General features: G+C 37.4%; 1 protein-coding gene across 3 annotated transcripts; it reads right to left on the minus strand.

Moving 5' to 3' along the window:
• On the minus strand, positions 1-24,851 carry CFAP300 (cilia and flagella associated protein 300). Of its 3 annotated transcripts, none has more exons than XM_081155636.1 (7): positions 24,685-24,851; positions 24,398-24,479; positions 17,122-17,194; positions 12,297-12,463; positions 8,428-8,595; positions 2,901-2,967; positions 1-2,062 (listed from the first exon to the last, which is right to left on the minus strand). In XM_081155636.1, the coding sequence occupies exons 1-6, from the start codon at positions 24,792-24,794 to the stop codon at positions 2,914-2,916; spliced, it is 654 nt and encodes a 217-aa protein (XP_081011762.1). In that variant the 5' UTR covers positions 24,795-24,851; the 3' UTR covers positions 1-2,062; positions 2,901-2,913. The 3 variants fall into 3 exon arrangements, 2 of the variants coding, with proteins under 2 accessions (XP_081011762.1, XP_081011761.1); XM_081155635.1 differs by having other exon boundaries at positions 8,423-8,595; XR_014000085.1 differs by lacking the exon at positions 12,297-12,463 and having other exon boundaries at positions 2-2,062; positions 8,423-8,595.
• Positions 24,852-25,272: the final 421 nt, after the last annotated feature.

Genomic DNA, 25,272 nt, shown 5'->3' on the forward strand with positions numbered 1-25,272 from the left:
CACAATGACCTATGAAGGTGTCCTATTTATTATTAATTGCCCCATTTTACAGATGAAGCAACTAAGGCACAGAAAGGTATAACTAACTCAGTTGCACAGCAGGTAATGGCAGAATTAAGAATCCAGGCAATTTGACTGCCTACCCCAAAGTCTTTATTACTACCTTCTAACACAGAAAATTTGCATAATCAGATAGGTCATTAAAATGATTTTCCCAAAACAATGGATCTTCCTTCAAAGGTGTAATCTATCTCCACCTTTAACGCAGAGAAAAAATGTTGGCAGCCCCTCAGAAGCAGTTCCCCACCTTCCGCCTCCAGACTTCCATCCCAGGGCAAGGTTCAGGGCACTCTGCCACAGCCTGCTCCTCTACTCAGCTGGACTGTCCTCCTTTCCAGTTGTTGAACCCCCACCCATTCTTCTACAGCAGCCAGACCAAGCCCTTCCCAAGCCTAGTTCATAGTGATCTCTTCCATCTCTGAGTTCATGTAACAGTCACTGTTCACAGACACACTCTTACAGGTGCCCTTCTCTACTAAGCTTATAGGAGTGTATATTTCTCCAAAGTAAATAGCACTGTGTGTTGCATGAAATTGGTCCTCAAGAAGAACTGACTGATTTGATAAAGAGTGGGTCCCCAGATTGTAGGGGGTCTGTGTGGCAGGCAGCAAGACTGGTAGCAAGTAGGCATTTTAGTTCTTGATTTTATGGTTTTTAAATGATTTAAAAAAAATCTATGGACATTATGAACATATCTGGAAAATACTCATTCAATAAATGTTTAATGTGCCAAGACATTGTGCTGGGTATTAAAAGTAAAATAAACTCTTTCCTGATCTCTAGACCCAAACTGCCAGCTGCCTTCCAGATACACCCTCAAGTTCAAATCCAAGATCATCCTCCTTATCCCTACAGCACAGGAATATATTCCAAACTTGCCCCTCTTTACAGTCTCAACATTTCCTGTCAGTTACTTTTTCCATTAAAAAAATCTAAGTTATATATTTACTCTATGAATGTAATGAGGAAACATACTAAGAGACCCTGTTCTTTACTGTTTTGCCAACTTAATAATACCATCAGGGCAACTCTCTCTGTCTACATGTAGATCTTGCATTAGCTGTGGGGCAGCTGCAATTTTAATTTATTATGTGCTAAAAGAGTTCACAATTACTTTCAAAACATTATTTTTTAATTGAGGATTTTAAGTGGGACAAATGAAGCAAAGGAACATGTTATGTCTTTCACAGCCCTCGAGATATAAATCTTTACGCAATGTAGAAATATAGTTAAATAGAATTCAAATTTAAAAAGCTAACCATTCATATTAATGATCAGTGGCAGAGATGTTTAGTTTTCTGCCACAATTTCAATCCAGAATTAGTCAGCTTCTAAAATACAATACATGGAAAATTGACTCACTTGAATCCTAATGCAACAAATTTGAACTAGAGTTTTAGTTTTTTGTAACTTCTGTAAAAATTCTCCAAATGTACTGGTTTAGATTATGTTGGGGATGGAATCTGGTTCCTATGTTAGCTTTCCAGACAAATTTAAAGAAAGGCATCTTGGCCTTGGCTGGTGTGGCTCAGTTGGTTGAGCGATACCCCAGGCACAGAAGTTGCTGGTTGGATTCCTGGTCAGGGCACATGCCTGGGTTGCCGCTGGATACCCTGTAGGGGGCGTGCAGGAGGCAGCTGATCTCTCATCGATGTTTCTCTCTCCTCCTCTCCCTTTCTCTCTCTCTCTAAAATATAAACATATTTTAAAAAATAAAAAGAAAGGCATCCTGGTATTTGCTCCTGTTCTGAGTGGTTTCTTTACATTTTATTTGAATTAACTTGCAAAGTAATTGTTTATCTAGAAATCAGTATTAAAATAAAAACCTGGTATACAAAAAAATAGTAAATATAGATAATCTGAAAAAATACTGTTAAGACATTTCCCCAACACCATAACAGTGGTATAAAACATGAACATGACGCTTGATAGGATCCACAATGAAGTAAGAAAATGTCTGTTCATGACTCTTTGTTGAAGGGTAGCACACACCAGCAGAATCCTGCAAAAGATAAACTTAAATTATTTAGTACACAACTACATTTAAATAACAATCAACATATTTTCCGTTAAAATGTCATGAAACATACATCAAATCTTTGACAATAAACTGGCAGTTAACTAATTTTTAAAAAATACCAACAGCACAGTCTACTATGTTAACAATACATATGTACAATACTACATAAACATGCATAATTCTTGATCTTAAGGAATTTATAGTCCAAAAGAAAATCTATCTTTTGAAAAAGTGCTTATACGTGCTAATATTGCAAAAACTTCTATTTTGAATTTTTTTTTCTACCTTTGCTTTCTTTTAAAACATGGTCAATATGTACTATGAGGGGCTATGTTTCTTCTGTTTATCAACAAAAAGCACCTAGCCCAGCACAGTAGCTAATACACAGTAAATAATAAATATTGAACTGATTGAATGAAGATACTTAGAAAGTGCTTCATATGTGCCAATAATCTTTTGTATGATACTAAAATCCAAGCAGCCAATTCTGTGATAAAAAGATATGTATGGCATTCTTATTTGACCTATAAACTGTGGTTTGACAGAGAACTATGTTTTATTCCACATGAGTCACAGATTTAGCTCTTAACTAAGTAGAACTATTATTAGACATGTACGACAGAAAGGAAGCCAGGGGAAAAAGTTCACACTGTTCTCCAAATAAAAGCATACCTTACCAACTTTTAATTTTAACAAAAAACTAAATATCATCATCTTTTTTCCTAGGCATAACATAGTCCTAGCTGCTAACTCCAGCTGTAACAATCCTGTTAATAGCAAGTAATTAAATTCATTGGTAGTAAATTTCCCCTCCACTTACATATGCTGTAACTTTAAAGATGAAAGAGGTAATTTGTATTTCCTTGGTTTGAGGATGCTTTCGAACACTAAAATGGGGGGGGGAAAGTACATTTTAAATATAACAAGCATTGGCATAATACATTTAAAACACTGATACCTTTTAGTACTCAGGTGTTCTTAATCATATATAACATGGAAATGTATAATATCCAAATGAAGTGGTTTGAAAAGTGTGGCAGCTGTGGATTCATTCAAGGATGACGCAAAGTCAACTGAGTTGAAATTGCAGAAAACTGAATTTTAGAAGGTTGAGGTCAGTCTGAGACTCAAATGATCAAATGACTCCCAGGCCAGAGACAATTATTGAAAAAACAGAAATTAGTAAAAGTCAGATTGAAGAGTCAACAGCTGTAAGGGATAGATAAATGCATACTAAACTGAAGAATTACACAACCTAAATAAACACAACTGCCAGGTTTGTTATTTCATTTGGGGAAGATTAATATTTCTGAACCTCGATTTTCTCATATGTAAATAAGGCATACTATGGTTCCTTTTAGGATAATAGGAGAATTAAGTGGAATAATGTATATGAAAATTGTTAAATTATGTATTACTAACTTATATAATATTAAAAGCATTTTCTCTCAGTAGCTCTCTTTCAATTACACTCCCCACAAAAGATTACCTGTGGCAATACATAGTGAGGAAGCAAACTGAGGATCAAGGAAATAAGCTACAGATAGATATCTACATATAAATGTATACAGACTGTATTTATAATGCTTTACTATCTGCAAAATACCTTTATATAGTTTACCTCCTAAAGATCACACAACTCAATGAGGTAGGCCTCATTTAACCAATTTTATAAACAATAGCACTAGAAAAGTTAAATGATATATTTAAGACATTCCAACTAAAAGTGGTATTTCTGGGAACAGAAGCTAGGTGACAGAGTCCAGTTCTCTTATCCTACACCTCACCTGTTTATCCTATACCTGTACTCTATAAATACATGTGCATCAAGGATATTATTCAGGTGTGTGTAGGTTAAATGTAAAGGATGACATTCCTCGTTTTCACTTTATCGTGTGACAGCACTGCTTCTCCCTTGCAGCATCAAGGATATTAATCAGGTGTGACATGCAGGTTAAATTTAAAGGATGACATCCCTCGTTTCCACTTTATCGTGTGACAGCACTGCTTGTCCCTTGCTACTTATGTAAAAGTGATGGGGGAGAGAGAGAGGAGGAAGGTGGACTTTGTGGAGGGGGGGTGGTGGGGTGTGTGGGTGTGTGTGTGGGGGTGTGTGTGTGTGTGTGTGTGTGTGTGTGTTTGTGTACCTTAGGGAATGGCCAGACCTAAGCCATTTCAGGATTCAAGATTCTTAGGCAGTTTTCAACTCTAAAACATTTCATTCCGACATGGGTTGGGGTCATCTTTTACTCTTTAATGCTCAAGATATACTTTTTAAAAGCTGAAGACTACATTTAAAATGCTGTGCTATAACCACTACATATAAAACACTTTTACACCTACATAATCAACCAGATCAAAACAGAACGTATCTACAGTTATATCCAATTTTTGATCTGGAGGTGTTCATATGGATATAAACACATATAAAAATTCACCAATCTTTATGTACACTATGCTTTGTTCATTTTAAGTGTATGTAAATTACTACTCAGTTTACAAAATATAGTAAAAGAAACCCTTGTAAAAGTTTGTGCTTATCAAATAAACTTAAGAGGAAAATTTAGTATTTGGTACTTCATTTAACAACCGCTTAACACGTATTAACATCTATCATAATGTATTTTTTTTGAAATCCATGTTTCTTTTTTTAAATTTGATTTTTCAGGAGGAAGGGGGAGGGAGGGAGAAAGGGGGAGAGAGAGAGAGAGAGAGAGATATTAATTTGTTGTTCTACTTATTTATGCATTGATTGGTTGATTCTTGTATGTGACCTGACTGGGGATCGAATCCACAATCTTGGAGTATTGGTATGAAGCTCTAACCAACTGAGCTACTCAGCTAGGGCCCGTAAGTGTATTAGTTAATAAAGAAACTATAACTTATACATTAGAAGTTGGTTCATAACATAAATAAATCATATTACTCCATTTTATTATCTTTAATCTTTTATTGCTATAACTTCAAAATATCTCATAAGATAATTTGTATAATTTTTTATAGGTCAAGTACGGTATCATCCATCTGATATCTCTTAAGAAAAAAAGAACAAGAAATGTAAAATGATATTGGTTAATGACCTCAGGTATGGGACTAATAACTGCATTGTATCAGATTTTGGGCAATCACTAACTCACTCTCCAGATAACCATGGTTTTTAAAGACACTGGGACATAATTTCCATATAGTTCTTTTTTAAATTTCTTATTTTTTTAAGTGGTGGGAGAGTCTTTTTTAATTTATTGATTTTAGAGAGAGAAGAAGGAAGAAACAGAGAGAGAGAAAGAAACATCAGTTTGTTGTTCCACTTATTTATGCATTCATATGTGCCCTGACCAGGGATCAAACCCACAACCTTGGCATATTGGGACCATGCTGTCATTAACTGAGCTACCCAACCAGGGCCCATATAGTTATTTTTAAAAATGTGATTCTATTAATGGTCTAGAAATAAAATAATAAAATAAATGGTTTCCTATTAATATCATTTGTGCTAATTTCTGAGGATCAGTCCTGTGTTGCTTCTAAATATGTTATAGAGATCATTCTAGGTAACTCTGCTCATTTTAAGAAGCAAGAATCCCACTGCCTAATTAGCATCCAAAGGCCATAATCTAGGCCTCTCAGTTCAAATCATAAAATTTCACCTATGGGACAGATAGATAGTTTGGGAAACCTCTCCAAAAACTGACAAGAGCATGTGTTTAATGTCTAAAGTAAAAAAGACACAGGTACTATTAGTAACTGTTGAGTTATTTCTGCATAGATATTTCTGAAATGTAATGAAACAATTGATCATTCACTCTCTAATAAAGTATTGCCTATGTTGTTTAAGGAACCATACTACTTAAAAAGAAGGCAGTTTCCAAAATGTTTAAAAGGTATATTTTATAGGACTTGTAAAAATAGATAAGGGATAAAATATCTTAAGAATGTTTTTATCCTTTTGTTTGAGCCAGAGACTTCTAAAATCAGGCTCTGTAATGTGCCCTCAACATCCACAAATATAAGAACGGACTTCTTAGCCAGAATGGATTAGTGATGATGTTTCTCTGCAAGGGCAGGTCAGATACTATAAAGCAGCAACTACATGTATAATTAGGAAGATAGATGTTTTTCTAAATAGTGAAAAAGCAGACAAAATACATGTAAAGGAACAGGAAAAGATATCCTTCTTGGTTAAATTAGCTTGTACAAATGACTTGATTGGATATGTGGCTCACAATTCTGAGATATTACTGATGATACTTCAAGTTCCACCTATGTGTCCTCTACTAATATATTTCTTGATAACTGCTATATTGATCCACCCTACCTCTTTACCTTAACCAAGTGACATAGCATCTGCCCAACCAATACTAGAAAAGCTACAAGCAGTGCATGTGATAAATAAACCAGTACAGCTAAGGGACTCTGAGATAATTTACTTCATTCAATTGCTGACTGTTGACACCTAAGCCACCTTAAGCAAATATTTATTCTAATTATAACTTTCTACCAAAGTTGCTCTGGAAAGACAATTTTGTATCCCCTCCTAATTCAGCAAAGAAATTCAAAAGCATTTTAAATTTGGATCATGAGAGAAATATTTTTGGTTCTCAAAAAAAAAGTTACGCTATAATTGGACTGGGCTCCTTCTCAGCCTCCCCTGGCATGAGGACTGGGAATGCCCCTCCCCTGAGCTGGGAATAGACTGCCCTCCTCTTTGCTGGCCCTCTTGGACTCGATTAGAATCATCAAGACTTCCCTGACTGCTGACACTGACAATTTCCTTTTTTGACTATCTGAAGTATTTATTAAAGTATAAAGAGCTATAAACATTTGCCTATAATTAATTGAACATTTGATTACATAAAATATTACTTATAAAGATTTTAAACAATTACTTTACTATTATTTAATGTTAGTTTGTTGTAATTTCCTTAAGGTTAAGGACTGTCTGATGCTCCTCTTGTAGTCTCTCTAGTGTTTGGCAGAGTTCTGTGCACAATATTAATACTTGCTGGCTGCCCAATTAAGTGATTCCATGGATACAATTCCTATTTGTCTGTAAAATGTCATGAATTTTGGCTACTCATTTAACGAGTGGCCATTCCTCTTTGAGTCAAACTTTTTCTTAGCACCCAAAGAGTACAGAAGGCAATCACAGGTAAGAATCCAGGGGAGGAAATGCTGGGGAAAAGGTTTCTTCAACGTTTAGGTTCTAAAGTTACTTCTATTTCAAATATCTCCAATAGAAGTTCCTCCTCCACAGTGCATGGTAGTGAGGAATTCCACAGGCTCATGTGGCTGATGAGAAACACACTGCGGTGGCCGTGGGGTGTTGACAGGGAATAATGAGTAGTGTCTACATGGGGTGCTAGAAGCGGTCTTGGAGGTTTTCATGAGCTGCAAATGATAAGGGCAGAGTATGTTTGATGTAGGTATGTGTATGCTTTTTCTGCAATTCTGTTTCTAATATGTCTCTTCCAACAATCTTTAATAAATTTTCATAAAAATCAGAGACCACTTATAGAAATATTTTTGTTTTTAAAACCATATATCAGAAATTAACTAAAATAGCTAACTCATGAAGTCTGTTGTTAAGCTATATGACACACGGAATGGAGAAGAGAATTGAGGTGTTGAGTATCAATAAGTAACAATCAAGAGTTTGATAAGGAGCAAATTCTGTTGTTTCCCTGGTAAAGCAAATTTTATAACTAAACTCTAGGACCCTTTGTTTTATTTGTTCCTATCCCCTTTCCCTATAATATCTTATATCCCCTTTCCAATATCTTCATCACTGAAAAGCCCAACCAAAGAACGTTCACTTCATTTAAAACTAAAGTATAAATAAAAGATATAAAGTTTTTATACTCATTTGATCTTCAAAAAGAAAAAGAAAAAAAAAACCCTAGTAGAATATCTAAAACACACTGGGATTTGGGATTAGTTTGAAAAAGTAAAGATTACAACTAGATGAAAATTCTTCCATCTCTTTAGAACAAAGGCAATCTTTTTTTTACTATTAGTCAAGCAAATTCAAACATCCTGAGGCATCTCATGTTCTGAGATTTAACAGGAGGCCTGCGGTAAAAAAAAGGCGGCCAGGACGATGGCGGCTGCTGCTGAGGAATGGAGCAGGCACAGGTCCGAGCGAGGAGGCCGAGCACTGAAAGGTCAGGGCACTGTCCGGCTTGGGAGAGGTGGCGGCTGTAGTAGGGGGTCAGGGCGGTGGCGTCTGTATATACTCTGGTTGCTAACAGGACCGCAACCAGACTCGGGGCAATCCCACCACAGTTAAACAGATGATTTACTCTATTAACCAGAGATTTACATATTGTAATCTAGCAATATTACCTCACCAGATCCTTATAGATAAGCTTTGTGGTTTCCAGATATGGATTAAGCACATCCTCATATTGACAAAGGGCTCCACCAAGGCAGAGATGTTTGAAAAGACAAAACAGGAACTCTTCTCTGTCTGGTTGGCTGAATATTTCATATTTTTCTGAGTCTTCCACTAGCAAAACCTATGTAAAATAATAACATTCATCTTAATGTAACATAATTGGAGGTTCTAATTTTATGTTTTTGAAAGTTGCAACTTATATATTTAAAAATAATCTTAGTCCTACTTTAATAACAGTCCTGAGGCAATTGGAGAGTGTGACCTGTGAGGCCCACGGCACTGTGTTCAGCCCACTCTGTCCTTAGGTACTGAACTTCAGAGAGAGAAACAATCTAATCTAGGCCTCCTCTTACACTTCATTTCTTTGTTCTAGTTTGAACCTTCCTTCGGTAATTGTCTCAGTGCTATTGCAATTTAGTGTTGAGTCACCTTAAATCTTACTTGGAAACAACAGGAGCACAAATAAATGGAGAAATTTCCCCACCGCATTGGGTCTATAGTCTTTGCTTCCACGGAGGCTAAACACAGTGGTCAGTTCCCACATCCTCTCACCTTAGTGTTGTTTGGGTCACTACTTTCCTTACCACCAGTCACTCCACTTTGAACTCTTTCGGTAATTAGAGCCTCATAACCACTCTCCTTTTCCTGCTCTCCTCTAACAGTATCACCTTACACACCACCAACCTACATTGACTTTTACTGTCTTGAGACCTTGCTACCTACCGCTTCAGAAAACAGTCTGGTTAGGTCTGAAGTTGGGGGTTTTCTTACACCATTAGACATTACAAGAATTGATTAATTTGCTGACTGTGGTGGATATGAACAAGGTGATGAATGTATGCTATAACATATGTTTTCTTTCATTAAATTGTTTATACCCCACCTACTTTTAAAAAGGTGAAATAACAATAAAATACAGATAAAATGAGATGAAAATAATAAGACAAAAACTTTTACCAAGAAATAAAATGAGAAGAGGAAACAAATACACATAAGGAACTCTAAATGGAGAAAAGCTTTAAAATTGTACTTACATTTAACAGTACCATACAGATAAGAGGGAAACATAAGTTATACAACAAGCAGTCTACTAGCAGGAAGTACACTTAATTGGGAAAACTGATAAAGCTTAACATTTTATTTACCCCAATCTCAAATGAAAATCCATCACAAGGTCATTATAGGAGGCATCTTAAAAAATAATAAACTCTATAGTGCTGTCTATATACAGTTTACTTATATAATGACTTGGTGGAAGCCAAAGTTATACATAGTAAAAGACAGGTAAGGGGAAGTGGTCCGTAGTTCACTGCTCTCTGGGTGAGCCGCTTGTACATCCCCCTTCTCTCCCCGCACCCCTGTAAGCAATGATGTGATACTAAAGCCCAAGTTTGTAGCTATCTAAAGATCTGGCTTAATACAAGGGTGACTAAAGCCCTTAAGAATGAATAGTTTAAATATATGGTGACTGAAGATGATTTGATTTGGGGTGGTGGGCACACAATGCAATATACAGATCATGTACCATAGAAAGGCACACTTGAAACCTATATAATCTTATTAACCAGTGTTACCCCAATAAATTTAATTTTAAAAAGAATGAATAATTAACACATTCCTTACGAGCACTCTCATATATTGGACCGATTGGGCTGTGTAATTTAAAAATTACAATTAGAAAAATTTTTTGGAATGAATGTTAAATAATAACATTCTATAGTTTATTTCCCTCTCCACTCACATATAGATGTTTAGTTGTGTAGCCCTCAGAGATTTGGTATGAAATGGTTAATGAGCCAAACTTCCAAGCTGCAGTCAGAAAGGTTATTATCATCAGTACATATGTTACACAGTGTGCCAACAGAATCCATGCTGCTGTACAATGGGGGGCCCTTTCTATTTCAGGCTAAATCTGGAAGTTATTTATTTTTCAGCCAGAAAGCAACCAAGTTAAAACTGTCCCTGTTGCCACAGGGTGGCAAAGAACACAAGAGCAAAACATACAGGCAACTAGTAGAAAAACACTGAGTTCCAGCACTTCCTGAATAGAGGTGCCATTCATGGCATAAATAAGACAGGCCACAGCAGACAGTTTTAAACAGAGTACTCTGTCAGAAAGCAAATCCTCCTTTTAAAAAAGTCCATTGCTGAGGCCCTCTCTGTAGAAGTGCTGATGAAGTCTCCAAAATTCGGGGTAAGGACCTTGACACAAAAAGGTTAAGTATGCCAATACAGATCAGTGACAGAGAGAAGAGCTGAGATTATTCCTACCCGAAAGGAAAGAAACCCAGACTAAACCAGACACTTCCTGAATGATAATTTCCAATCATTGGTAAGAAGTAGAAATCAACATCAGATTCCCACTGTACAATATTTATATTATCTTGTTATACATAAATATAACCTTTCTTTCAATTAGGTGAGTTTGGTTATTCTCAATTAGTTCATTTTATTTTCTTAAACTAAGAGTTCTCTTAGGTATTGTACTAGTGTAGATCAATGTAGACTAGATGGATGCCTCCTGGTTTCCTACAGACAAGACTGCTGTCTCCATTATGGTGCATCACTAACTTCCCTAGTTCATTCCTGGATTTGCAATACATTAGACTTGTACATATCCCTTCTCTCTTAATGTGGAGTAATAATAGTAATTAGCAGTAGTGAATATTATCAAAAGCTTACTAAGTGCCAGGCATTGTGCTAAGCACTTTAAATGCATTATCTCACATACTTCTTATACTATTCCCATTTTATAGATAAAAATACTGAGGCCTAGAGACCTTAAGTGTCAGTTGCAAAGTGGCAGAGCCTGGATTTGAACCTATGTGTATTTGATAACAAAGCCCTAATTTCTAATCACTTTATAAATACTTTCTCAATAATTAAAATAATATTTCATTTTAACCTCATTTCATACTTTTTTTTAATAAAAAGTGTATTTAAATACTTTCTTCACTCATTTTCTCAATGATTTCAGGAAGAAGGTAGAACAGATATTTTTAAAAAATTATTGTTTTTTTAACATAAAGGAAGGACAGGAGAGGGGAGAGAGAGAAAGAGAGAGAGAGAGAGGCATCAATTTGTTGTTCCACTTATTTCTGCATTCATTGGCTGATTATTGTATGTGCCCTGACTGGAGATAGAACCCACAACCTTGGCATATCAGGATGACACTCTGATCAACTGAGCTACATGGCCAGGGCCTAGAATGGACATTTTAATCTCCATGTTGTACAGGTAAGATCTTGAGGTTCAACAGACTGAATGATTTGCCTATGGTTATTATTATCTTGTAAATAACTTAGACATTAGGTAAATAATCTTTGTCTTCTGATTCCAAATTCGGTACCTCTCACTAAAACAAAAATTAACTTAGTTAATTAAATGGCTTTAAAAGAAAAATCTCAGTGATAAAAAGATTCTTTTACTACAAGTATGTTTTTAAATACTTGTTTGGTATGTTAAGAGCCCCACATTGAAGAAAAATAGCCACCAATTACATAGGTCAGGGTTTCACTACTGATATTTTGGGCCAGATAATTTTGTTTTAAGGGGCTGTCCTGTGTATTGTATGATGTTTAGGATCATCCTGGGTCTCAACCCATTAGATGTCAGTAGCTTCAGGTTGAGAACTACTAAAATACACAAATAATTAAGTAGATAGTAAAAGTCTCATCCAAGAAACCTATCAATGTAATGATTATTACTGATCATTATTCATTGATAAGATGTATCTTATGGGTTTAGACAGGCAAAACTTTTTGACATGAAGCACTTCCTAAAATAAAATTCTATTGTGAAATTTAAAAATTCTGTACTTACCTTTCGTAACTCATCAGAAATGAGAAAAGGATCACAAAAAGAATCTAAACATTTAACTATATGTCCACTGTCTCGTACAATATCTTCATTGTATAACCGTTTAAAAAATGACATTGAAAGCTGTGTGCAAGGAACATTTATAGCTTCAATTTTTTTCACTTCAGTTCCTGAAAAGAGATATTTTTACATAGACATATAAAAATTAATTTAATATTCTCAATTATTTCCAAAACAAGCATTACTATGGAGAGGTTCAAAGTAATGAAATCTGATACATTTTGATATATTTAAAAGATACAATAGTATAGGAATTTTATTAAATTCTTATTTTGCAGCTTTTTCATTTTTATTAATCATTAAAAGTTTATAACAAAGTTTCACCATTTCAGGCCTAGATGAAGAATATGTAAATTAGGAAGTGCGTTAAAATGAAATAGATTGTTTTTGTGTGTAGTGGGGTGTTCTTAGCGCAGTTTTAATGCATATATCAGAATTGCCTATAAAAGCACAGGAATTACTTTATATGACTTTGGATTTATATTATGCTTAATGCATATTATAAAAGTTTTAATTAATATAACTAATGGGTATTTCTACAGTCCTTGAGGGTGTCTTGAAAATATCCCTCTCCATTTAAAAATTTCTTCATTGATTTCTCATTTATAGTGTTATTGCAAAAAAAGGTTTTCTTTTTTAACGTAAATTTAAAACCAGGCCCTAATCAAGTTATCACAAATTTGGAATTAGGAAAATTTGAAATCATGGTGTTTTGTCTATTTTTCTCTTGTAATTCTAGTTCTTCCCCTTCCCCACTTATTTCCTGAATATGTCTTTCAGGGCTGGATTTTCTGTTACTAGAAGTTCTATTAAATTACAGAAATACATAAGGATTAAAATGAATATTTTTATTATTCCCTCAATGAATCACTCAATTTCTCTCTTTTATGCACCCACATATACACATGCTCTCACTCAGATATAGAGGGGTGGTGGTCTTCTTTCTTCAAAGACCTATGGAGATTGTAGACCAAGGTATGATGGTTGGTCCTTGGTATGTCCTCTCCCCATACATTTAACTGGATCTTTACCTGGAGAAGCCACTTGAGATTCAAAGGAGTAATACTGGTGATTATTTGCACTTCCTCCCTGTTGCTTTCCACCTAGAGTCCTGCTAGAACCTGAGCTGGACTAGTGTAAAGGCAAGAAGAATGCCCAGAGCCCAGAACTGTAGATGCCTCAGTAATTTCAAAAGCAGTGCTGCTAAGAAAAGCTCCTTTTGTTTCAGAGGCAAACTCTTCTGGGGGATTAAAGGGAAAAGACCACAAATAATAGAGTAGGTCTAAGCAGTATCAGAAGACCAAAGAACAAGAGCAGTGAAAAACAAGACAAGTTTTTGAAGATGGGTTGGTGGCCACAGAATGAGGGATTAGCATTGGGCAACCTGCCATTTTAACAAATGCACCCAAGCTCTGATTTGAGGAGTGACAGGAGGGTTTGGATGCTAGGAGAAGGTAATTAAATATAAATACTTAATCTGAGGCATAGAAATAGTATTTGCTATGGACTGAATTGTAGCCCTCTAAATTCATATGTTGAACCCCTAAACCCCAATGTAATGGTATTTGGACATGGACACTCTTGGGAAGTGATTAGACTTAGATGAGGTGATGGGTAAGGTTAGGACTTCAACTTGGGGATTTTTAAGAGACAAAATTCAGTTTACAGCATTCTGCCTCTGGACCCCAAAATTCATGTCCTTCTCATACGCAAAATATATTTAGTATATCCCAACAGCACCAAAAATCTTAAACATTCCAGCATCAACTCTAAAGTCTAAAAGTCCTAAGTCTCATCTAGATATCATCTAAATCAGGTATGGGTGAGAGTAGAGGTATGATTCATTCTGAGGCAAAATTCCTCTCCAGCTATGAACCTGTGAAACCAGACAAGTTACGTTCTTCTAAAATACAATGGTGAGACAAGCATAGGGATAGACATTTCCATTCCAAAAGGAGAAATAGGAAAGAAGGAAGGAATTATGGTTCCAAGCAAGTCTAAAACTTATCAAGGCAAATTCCATTAGATTTTAAACCCCAAGAACAATCCTCTTTGGTTCAATGCACTGTATTACAGATCCACTAGGGCAGTGGCCCCACCTCTACAATTCTCTCCCCATGGCGAAGTGGGCTGTTGAAACTGAGAGGTTGACCCTCATGACCTCTGAACTGCGTTCTCAGATATATAATGTATCACTATGATCATACAGTTAAAATAGTATTATTTTCCCCCTTGATATTCGCATTATAATACACTGGGTGCCTCGTTTTTATTGTGTCCAAGTTGGTGCTTTTCTGGCAACCTCATTAATGTGGAAGTGGCAGACACAGGATGGTGCAGTGGTCAAGGTCTTGAATTCTGGAGCCTGGATCTGAATCTCAGCTCTACCCAGCCAGCTGTGCAAACCTGTGCAAATTACCTAGTTCATGCCACTGACTCATTTGTGAAATAGGGATATATAATAATACCTCTCTCAGAGTTGTTTTGAGAAGTAATAATGTGTATAATGCTCTTAGCTGAGCACATAAAAAATACTCATTATATGTAAGTAAAAAACAGGCAAAGTGTGTCTAAATGAAGGTGGCTGTGGCAGCTGGCTGGGAGGACTAAGCAGCACTAACAACTGGCAATCAAGGCAATGCCCCAGTAGTGAAGGAGGTTCCATCTCATTCTCTTTAACATTGGTTCACTTGCTAGAAGAATGCTATTTTTCTCATTTTAAAAAGCTGTTTCACCCAGCCGGGCGTGGCTCAGCGGTTGAGCATCGACCTAGGATCCAGGAGATCGGGGTTCGATTCCCGGTCAGGGCACATGCCCGGGTTGCGGGATGCACCGATCAATGACTCTCCTCTCATCACTGATGTTTCTATCTCTCTCTCTCCCTCTCCTTTCCTCTCTATGAAATCAATAAAGATGTATTTGGAAAAAAAAAAAAAATTAAAAAAGCTGTTTCTTCATTGCCAAAGCCCCCAGAGGAAAATAAGAGAGAAGGCCATATTTCAGAAGAAGAAAAGTAAGTAGGGGGAGATGAAAACAAGCTAATGGAAGAATACTAGCAATCCACTAGTAAGGTCTGCTTCTGAAATGAGTGCTACCTCTTCTGCCCTACTTTCCAGAGTACTTCTAATTGATTCTGTCGGGCACATGTGGGGTTTTAGAACCTCTCTTTTTGCAATGCCCTTTTTAAAAATTAAAAAAAAGTCAGTGTTTTGTGAAGTATGTACCAGCATGGGGGAAGGTTGAACACTTTTCTCAATGAACCTTATTTTTTGTAAATGAATTGACTGGTTACTGTAAACATGCTTTATAAACACAGATAAATGGCTCTAATTATTTCCTTTTGAAGATTTTGAATTGGTAAATATATTTGCTCAGATACTCAGTTTAACTTTGTAAGTATCTGAAGATCATGCTGTACCAGCTTTTTACTCTATAAATTTTGCAGTAGTCCTTTAGCCAAAAGCAATAAAATCTGACCTACTAAGTCTAACATCATGAACTGTTTGTAATCTTGTTTTTGACTAATACCAAGAAAAGTTATTTTTGTGCAAGGCTACTAGAATTCCAAAAAATGCAATGTAAGAATTCACCAAAACAACCTCATCTAATTTAAAATTGACTTGCTTTTTCTTGAGTACAAATTCACATTACCAACCAGATTTTCCTTCTAAATGGAATGATGATTGTTAAGAGGCCCCAATCTAAAATTTAAAATATAGTGTTCATGTACAAACTGATGGCTGCCCAATGGGAGGAAGGTTTGGGGATAGGTCAAAAAGAAGGGAGTAAGAAGTACAAATTGCCAGTTATAAAAACAGTCATGGGGATGTAAAGTACAGCATTAGGAATATAGTCAATAACACTGTAATAACTGTTTGGTGTCACATGGGTACTAAACTTATCAGGGGGATCACTTCATGAGTTATATAAATGTCTAATCACGGGGATGTACGCCTAAAACTAAAATAATACTGTGTGTCAACTGTAATTTTAAAATTAAAAATGGAAATTTAAAAATATATATACTGTTCATGTTTTTGTTTTCAAAATATTCTTCTATTAACACTCTGATTTATTCCTTGACCTGAGAGTTATTTAGAGATTTGAGTGTTCCTAAGTGTTTAGGTAATTTTCTTTAAAGATTTCTAGCTGTATTTCAATGTACCATGAAAACATTAGCTATATAAAGTTATCCCTTTGAGAATTTAAGACTCTTCCAAGACTTAATGTGCTATTATTTTTTAAAAATTACATTCATCGGGGTTATAGGTATTATTTTTTAAAGAACGTTCCATAGTGACTAGTTCCTATCAGAAATCCATTACCCTGCCCCAAACGAGATTTTGCCCAAGCATTCTCAAATCAGTGGAATCTTACTTGACCCCTTCCCCTGTGAAGAACTGACCACTTCCCTTCTTTTGCTTCCACTTCTATGGTAGCACGTGTGGTACATTATTGCACGTTTTCACATATTGAGTTCTTTGAGTACAGGTTCTCTCTTATTCATCTTAATGTTTCCTGTATCTGGCAGAGTCCATGGAAGGTGCAAAATAAATACTTTCCAAATTAATGAAAAGAGAAAAATTGCTCTACTGTGCTAAGCCAGGAAAAGGTGCAGGGCAGGCCTGGCATAGCTGATCATACTTGGCCTTGATGTTACCAAACAAATGACTATTCACAATTTGTATTTTAATAAAAATTCCTGAGGCAAAATTTTGTTATAATAGTAAAATAGTCATTTGAAAAGATAAAAATAAATTTTATTTACCTAATGTAATCCACTGTCCAGAATCTGAAAGTAACTTCAAATTGGGAATAACATTTGGGTCTTTGAAAAAAGCCTAAAATACAAATTTGAGGGAAACAAGTTAGATACTTTATTATAAACAATAATAAGAATTAACTTCTAAGTAACTGTAGTAAAATCTCATTTAATTCAATTGGGGAAAGACAATTTTAAATCAGTAAAATGTCTCAGTAACAAATGCTTTATAAAGAAATGAAGTTTTGTTACGTTCAAGTTGGAACAGTACGAACAGCACTATGTCAAAGTACAGATATTTTTGACAATAAATAGAAAATAATGACTTACAGTGAAAAGGAGGAGGTTATATAAATAATGTTTGAAAATTTTGTTTTCCTTCAATCTTGTTTTCCCAATTAGTTGTCTTGGTAATCACCACCACCCTCCCCAACCAGATCTAAATCTAAAAGTGATTGTCAATTTAAATCTATCCAGGTAGCACTATAGATAAAGTCATAGATTTGGCTTCCTCAAAATGAAAATTTTCTATATGGCAAAAGAAAGTAGACAAGTTTTAGCTTCAAGCACCAGCAGCTGACTCTGGCTCAGAAGAGAAACTTATTAAAATATCTCAGGCAGTCCACATAATTTTCAGGTGGAGAGAATGAGCTAAAGGCTGGGCCCTGGGAACAATCCAGTCCTATGTAGAACTGCCCTGATAAGAAAACAGTCATCCTTGCTGCAGCCCTATCGAGCACTAAAGGAAGTTATCACCATATGATCTGTTCTCCCCACTAAGGCCATTGCTGTGCCAGGACTGCCCTGCCTGAAAGCTGGATGCCTCTGCCACCACTTTTTCCCGTGAAATGGATTTTCTGGGCATCTCTTTCCTTAAGTTGCTCACTTGCAAATCCCAGTCCTACACTGATAAGTCTGATTGGTAAACTTGGACCCTGAGGTCTGTGCTGTGAGTGCATAGGAGGCAAGTGTTTTGGATTCCATTTTGGTCTTCCTAAAAATAAAATTACCCCCAAATCACATGTATGTTCAAAAGGTGCTGGACAGTTGGTAAAAATAATGATGTCTATGATGAACAATAAAAGAAAAGTAAAACAATAGATTGGGAGAAAGTATCTGCACCAAATATAATTTTTTAAAAAATGGGGGCTGCCCTGGCCAGGTAGCTCAGTTGGTTAGAGCATCGTCCTTATATGCCAAGGTTGTGTGTTCAATCCCTGGATAGGGTGCATGCAACAATCAACCAACGAATGCATAAATAAGTGGAACAACAAACTGATGTCTTTCTCTCTCCCTAAGTTAAAAAGAAGAAAGAAAAAAAAAATGGGGGCTGACATCCCCAATGGTAAAGATTTATGAAAGCCTGATTAAACACGCCCAAAGTGCCCTGGCCTGTGTGGCTCAGTTGGTTGGAGCATTGTCCTGTCTTGGGTTTGATCCACGTCTGGGAGCAACAGGTTGATGTTTCTTTCTCATATTGATATTTCTCTCTCTCTCTCCCACCCCATTCCTCTCTCTCTAAAATCAGTAAACATATAAAATAAAATAAACATGACAAAAGGATATAAAAAGTCACATAAAAATACAAATAGCAATAAAGTTATGAAAGGATGCTCAACTTCAAGAGCAGTGAGAGAAATGAAAATAAAAACCAGGAGACATCACTTTTACCCATTACATTTGTAGGATTTAAAGACTGCTTAACTTTGGCAAAAGTACCAGGAACTATGCACTCTCGCACACTGCTGGTGGAAGTATGAATTTTTATAGCCTTTTGGGAAGTAACTGGATATTAACCTTGAACATTAAAAACATGCATATCTTATGATCCAACAAATTCCACCTCTGGGTATGTGTCCTACAGAAATAAAACCACCAACAGATTAAGACTTATTATGTATAAGACATTTTTATAGTAGTTTGCAGTGTGAAAACGTGAAAACAGATACGATGTCCAGCAATAGAAGACAGGTTGAATAAAATACAGCACATTTACACTAGATGGTATGCAATCACTGAAGAGAAAGTACATATTAGAATGTGAGCTCCACAGGAGTAGAAGCCTTGTTTTTCTTACTAACTCTATATCCCCAGGGCCTAGAATGGGGTCTGGCATGTAGCAGTTACTCAATAAACATCTGCTGTATTGACTGAAGGAAAACCATGAGTATTTTGAGTAGAGAGTAGTTTAAATGTAATGTGTATGATAAAAAAAACAAACAAGATAAAGCCTCTATTTATATGAACATAAAGTATGGAAGAATATATATCAAAACTTTAACAATAGTTAGCTCAGAAGTGGTGGTCATAGTGTTGTGGGAAGAGGAGGGGGGTGAAGGTAGGGGATAGGGTTAGACTGGGATAGAGATTGTTGACTCTTTGAATTGTGCTTTGTGCTTAGATTGTTGCAATAAATATATCTCTTATTTCAACATTCCTTTCAAGCTATCACTCTTTTCCTAAATAGCTTCTTGAAAGAGAAATCTGTTTCCCTTCTCTACCAGTTATTCTTCTGTATCTGGCTGCTGCTCCCACTACTCAATTAAAAGTACACTTGGCTTCCTAATTCCAAAATCAAATGGACCACGCCCCTGCCTTCATGGAGTCTACAGATTAAAAGGGGAAGTATTAATTAACATGCGATTAGTATTATAAAGTGCAGGGTGTTATAGAGATACATAATAGGCAGACCTAACCTAATAATGTTGGTAGGAAAGGTTAATGCAGAAAGAATGTTCAGGTTTAGACTGGAAAGGTGAGTAGCAGTTAGCTGGGCAAAGGGGCATACTGATAAATGTTTAACAACTGATACCCCTTCCTCCCCAAAAAAGCCCTGATTTGTAGCACCTGCTGATTTCCACGGTGGATTCTTTGCTGATTCTTTAGCAATCAGCAAAGATTCCTGAAATTTAGCAGTCAAGCTGTCCTGATCTGGTTCTAATATGACACTGGAAAGTTGTTTTTTTTTAAGGTGAAGAAAATGGCAAGTTTAAGGTCTGTAATGTGAGAAAGAAGGAGGCATCCCATTCGAGGACAGAGGTTCAGTGTGACCAGAGTCCAAGGGGCAATGGTCAGATGAGGTTGGAGAGTTAAACTAGACCTTGTATGCCAAGTCAAACATTTTTATCTTGATCTAAGATGGATCTTCACTGATCAGTATTTTAGTCTAAGGGCAGTAGGAAGACACTGAAGGGATTTAAGCAGAGGAAAGGTGATTAGAGTCATATTTTTAAAAGTTCATTCTGGTTGTAGTATAGGGAATGAATTGAAGGGTTATACAGACTGGTTAGGAGGGAGGGTTCTGCTGTAATTCAGGAAGATCTGATGATCACATCAGTCAAGCCCACAGCAAGCAGGGAGGTAGAGAAGTGGACGGATTCAGTGAACGAGGAGGAAGGGACACATGGAGCCAGAAGGATCAAAGACGACTCCTGGAAATTTTGCACAAAAAAACCAGGCAGAATGACTGTCATTTAATGAGAAAGGTAACAGTGAAGGGGACCAGGTATGTGGGGTGAAGATTAATACATTCAACAAGTATTTGTGAATGTCCACATTACACCAAGCAGAACAAAGTCCCTGTTCCCATGGAGTTTACGTTTAGCAGTGTGGGATAACGGCAAACATGTTACAGGTATCATACAAGCCCAATTAGAAAAAGTAAGTTTTCCCCAAAATTATTCCTCAGAAAAAAAGGAAGTTGCCTTATAACTTTACAAAGTCTTTCAATGTAAAGAGTGTTCCTGCAACTATTTTAGTTTATATAACACAGCTGTTTGAAAAGTATCAATCAATACTGGTTTTGAATGATTTTTAGAGGTCTTCTGGACAAATGAGCAAAAGGGGGAATTTAATTAAGATTTAGTAATTTGCCCAGCTGACATGGCTCAGTGGTTGGGCATCAACCCAGGAACCAAAAAAATAAAATAAAATAAAAAATTTTAGTAACTTTTTGGGGGTGATCAAGTTATAATTACATTTAGGAATCATTATAAATTGAAGTAGGCTATGTGGCCTGCAGGAAATTGATCTGGAGCCAGTGGAAGTGAGTCTTCATAAAGGCCCCTCCAATAAAACAATATGTTATTGGGATTAAAATTATACACCTAAAGAATGAATTTTAAAAAAAACCCTACCCTAATTATGCAAATGTATCTCGGGTTTGTTAGAGAATTTCCAGTGAGGCATTAGATGGGATGCTCTGTATCTCAAATAACTTTAGGGAAGCTGATGTGTTTTGGAAAAATATTAGATGATTCATAAGCTAATTACAATGATACCAAAGATACTGATGATAAAATGCATGTGAAGATTTGAATCTTGTTTCATAAAATGTGTTTGAAAAGTATTTCTAAAGTTAGTATGTTATTTGCTATGTAATTCTTAATGTATGCCTACCATATGCCACACATATGAAATACAAGTAGATTGACTATATCATCTATGTGGCACACTGCTGGTTTTTGATCCAATGTCAATTCTCTCCTCTTCCTTAAGGAATTTTATTTGTGCTCAGCTAAAAGTGTGCACTTATAGTCTCTGTGGTGTGTGACCATGAGATGTAAGCAGGGTCTGGTCATGAAATGTAAGCAGAAGTGTTGTGCAGACCTTCCAGAGGCTCTAAACTAAGGAGTTGCCTTGCAGTTTATGTGGAAGATTCCCCTATATCCTCAGTCTCATGGTGAGGATGTGAACACTGTATACTGAGGCGAGTGCTCTCGAGACTCCAAGTGAGATCTTATATTCAACTATATGATGCTGCCATTTGGATACACCTCAAATTAAGCATGCCTAAAACTGAACTCATTTTGTGTGTTTGGATCATCTGCCACTTCAGTCAACCAAATCGGAAACTTAGTCATCCTACATGTCCCCCTCTGCCTTACTCTCAATATTTTATCAATCCTGTGCACTGCCTTTTTCATAAACATTTCTCCAGGCCATTCTTTTTGTTGCTGTTGTTGTTGAACTTGGTGCTGTCTTAACTGAGAACATCACCATATACTGTCTGGAACACAACAGTTTTCAATTTGATCTCCGTGCTTCCAGACTCAGAGGGCAAATCAGGAAGATTCAGGTTTTATAGGCCTTAAACTTACACAATTTCAGGGGCTCTAAGAATACAAAAACATTTATTTTTGAATTTCAAAAACATGACCATGGGACCATATTGGTAGAGTCAGAGTTCCTTGGAAAGAGTTTCTGCAAGTGAGGAGCATGAGCCAGTGAGAGGCCCTGAAGATTCAAATCCCCTCCTGGGCCAGGCTCTTAGCCTCAATGCTTTATTTCCTCCAAATTAGTTACATGAGTAACAATGATGATTGTATGAGTACATTTCTTTGAATTGAAATATTGGAATAATACCGTCTACCTCACAGGAAAAATAAAATTAGGATAAACAAACATGAAGATTTTGAATATTAGAAAAAAAACTGCCTGGTATTAAGGAAACTGGTTGTGTTTTACGGATGAGTCTTGAATCTACTGATGAACTCCGTGTTTACTGCACAATCCAAATGGATTCTAAACTCTCCATAAAATTACTCCCAATACCAATGCCCCTCCATTGAGTGGTCTTTTTTCCCATGCCTAGGACACCTGATATACCCTCCATTATAGCAATTACTTTATTGTGTTGTAGAGAATATTTTACATTTCTAGCTTCTGAAACTGTATATGCTTTGCAAGCTGGGATCAAATCTTTTTAACACCCTCCAGGAGGGACATAGTAAGTATTCAATAAATATTTACTGAATAAGTGACTTACATTAAAAATTTTACAGTACTCTCAAATTCAGTGAATTAGATCCTGATCTTTTTAAAAATTATTAATTTGAGAGCCAGTACTGGTATAAATGAAAACTATAAAACTATAAAAATCTAACCATGAATAAATAGTTGAGATATGTCATTAATGTCATCATCAGTAGCATTATAATAGCATTATATTATATTAATATTATAATACTGTCTTAGGGAAAGAGAAATAAACATTTAACCCATTCACCCTCTGTTAAGGGTGGAATTAATGTGCCCACCAAAATTCATGTCCTTCCTTGAACCTCAGTAAGTGACCTTAGTTAGAAACAGGGTTGTTGCAGATGTAACTAGTTAAGATGATGTTATACTGGAGTAGGATGGGCCCTTAATATTTGCTGGTGTTCTTACAAAGAGAGAAGAGACACAGACATTAGACACATGAAGGGAGAGGGCTAAGTGACTTTGACAAGGGTAGAGATTAAAGTTCAGCAGTTGCAAGCCAAGGAGTGCCAAGGACTGCTGGCAACTACTAGAAGCTGGGAAGAGGTAAGCAAGGGTTCTTCCCTACAGACTTCAGAGGGAGCATAACTGCTGACACCTTGACTTTGGACTCTCCTTACCAAAACTGTGACAAAATACATTTCTGTTTTATTAAGCCACCTCTTTTGTGATACTTTGGTATAGCAGCTCTAGGAAACGAATACACCCTCACAGTAAATACTTTATTCATTAGGCTATTATTTTCTTCACTGCACTGATCACTCTAAATGAGATGATCTGATTTTTGTTTATTGACAGTCTTGCCACAGGCCTGTAAGATCCCTGAAAGCCAGGCTGTCTGTCTGTCTTGTTGGGTCTTGTATCTCCAGCACTGGACAGAATTTCTAGCACATGGCAGGCCCCCAGGAAGGGTTTGTGACTGAGTGAATAAACCAGTGCCTGAAAGACCAGAATGGCACAGACGGTATCACAGGCGGTAACAGCATTTTTCATTCGAGGAGGAAAAAACAGGAATTAAAATACTGTGACTGAATTTTAATGAATGCACCAGAACGTGTACTTTCAATTGAGTTTTTCTCCTTTTCAAAGCACTCACTTCTAGTAGCTAACGACTATTTTTTTTTATATTTTTTAATTCTTCGTTTGGAACTGCTCTTAGAGTCTGTCCTCACGAAGGTAGATTTGATTTCAAGAAACCACCTAAAGTAATGTAAAGCTAAGCCCAGTAATTAAAGCTGGTGATAAAGCTGGGCAATAAATACTCAAAAATGAGGTGTGTCCATTAAAAATAGAGACTTTCCAAAATGGACAAGATCTCTACGGAAGGATGCCGAAGATGAGCGAATGTACGGCGATGGGTGATGTAAAAGATCCCTTTAAAAGTTACCATCTGCATCTTTCATCACGTTCTAACTCCAGGAAACCGTCACTAAGCCATGGAGTGTTCACCAGCAGCTACGCCGACGTGGGGGAAATTTAAAATCAGCAGAGACCCAAGAAAGCGTCCGACCCCCGTACCAACCATAACGAAGTCATCCTTCCGATAGGCCCGAAACACCTGGTCAAACCCGAACGCCTGCGCCTTCATTCTGCCCAGCATGGACCTGGGGCCGAGAGGAAACAAACGGCGTCAGGTTGGGACGCGCACCCCCAGCGCAGCGGGCCAGCGCCGCCGCCGCCGGGGCCCCGCGCGGGTGGCGCGGCCGCCGCGGGGTTTCACCCCCCAGGGGCCGCCCCGCCCCCCGCCCGCGCCGACGCCGGGCCGCAAAGGCCCAGGGGCAGTTCTTTCCTTGCCCCGCGGCCCCTCACCACTGGCGCAGCCGGCTGGTGGTCTCTTGCGAGCTCAGAGACTGGAAGGTTCTCTGAGGCAGGAATCTGAAGTAGTAGCTGCCCAAGTCCCCCGGCTCCCCCGCCGCCATTGTGGTCGCAGCGGCGCCGAAGCGGGGCCCGTTTCCACGGAGACGCGGCGGCCCGACGCTGTGGGGGCGGGGCCGCGGGCGGAGGGGCGGGGCCGCGGGCGGAGGGGCGGGGCCGCGGGCGGAGGGGCGGGGCCACGCGTCTACCTTGCCACGTGGTCGAGCCTCGGCTCAAGGCCCGGGCTGTCCGAGGAGGAAACGGGCCGCGGCTTTTCGCGGAGCTGGTGCCAAAGCGCCTCCCGGGCCCGGGCGCCGCCGCTGCTCCACCCCCGGCCTAGCGGTTAGGGTAACTAGGGGTCCGAGACGAAGAAAAGTTGCCAGTACATTCTCGTAGAGATGGACTCTTCGTCATCAAATGACTGTGCATGGGTTGATTTCCTCATCTCAGAGGTTGTAATCTTGGAAACTCAGTTTGATGACTCACACATTTCTGAAGAAATATTATTATTCTGAGTTAATTAGGTTTATCTATTTTTGGAAG

This window comes from Miniopterus schreibersii (genome assembly GCF_964146895.1).
Source record: "Miniopterus schreibersii genome assembly, chromosome: 12".
NCBI classification, from domain to species: Eukaryota; Metazoa; Chordata; class Mammalia; order Chiroptera; family Miniopteridae; genus Miniopterus; species Miniopterus schreibersii.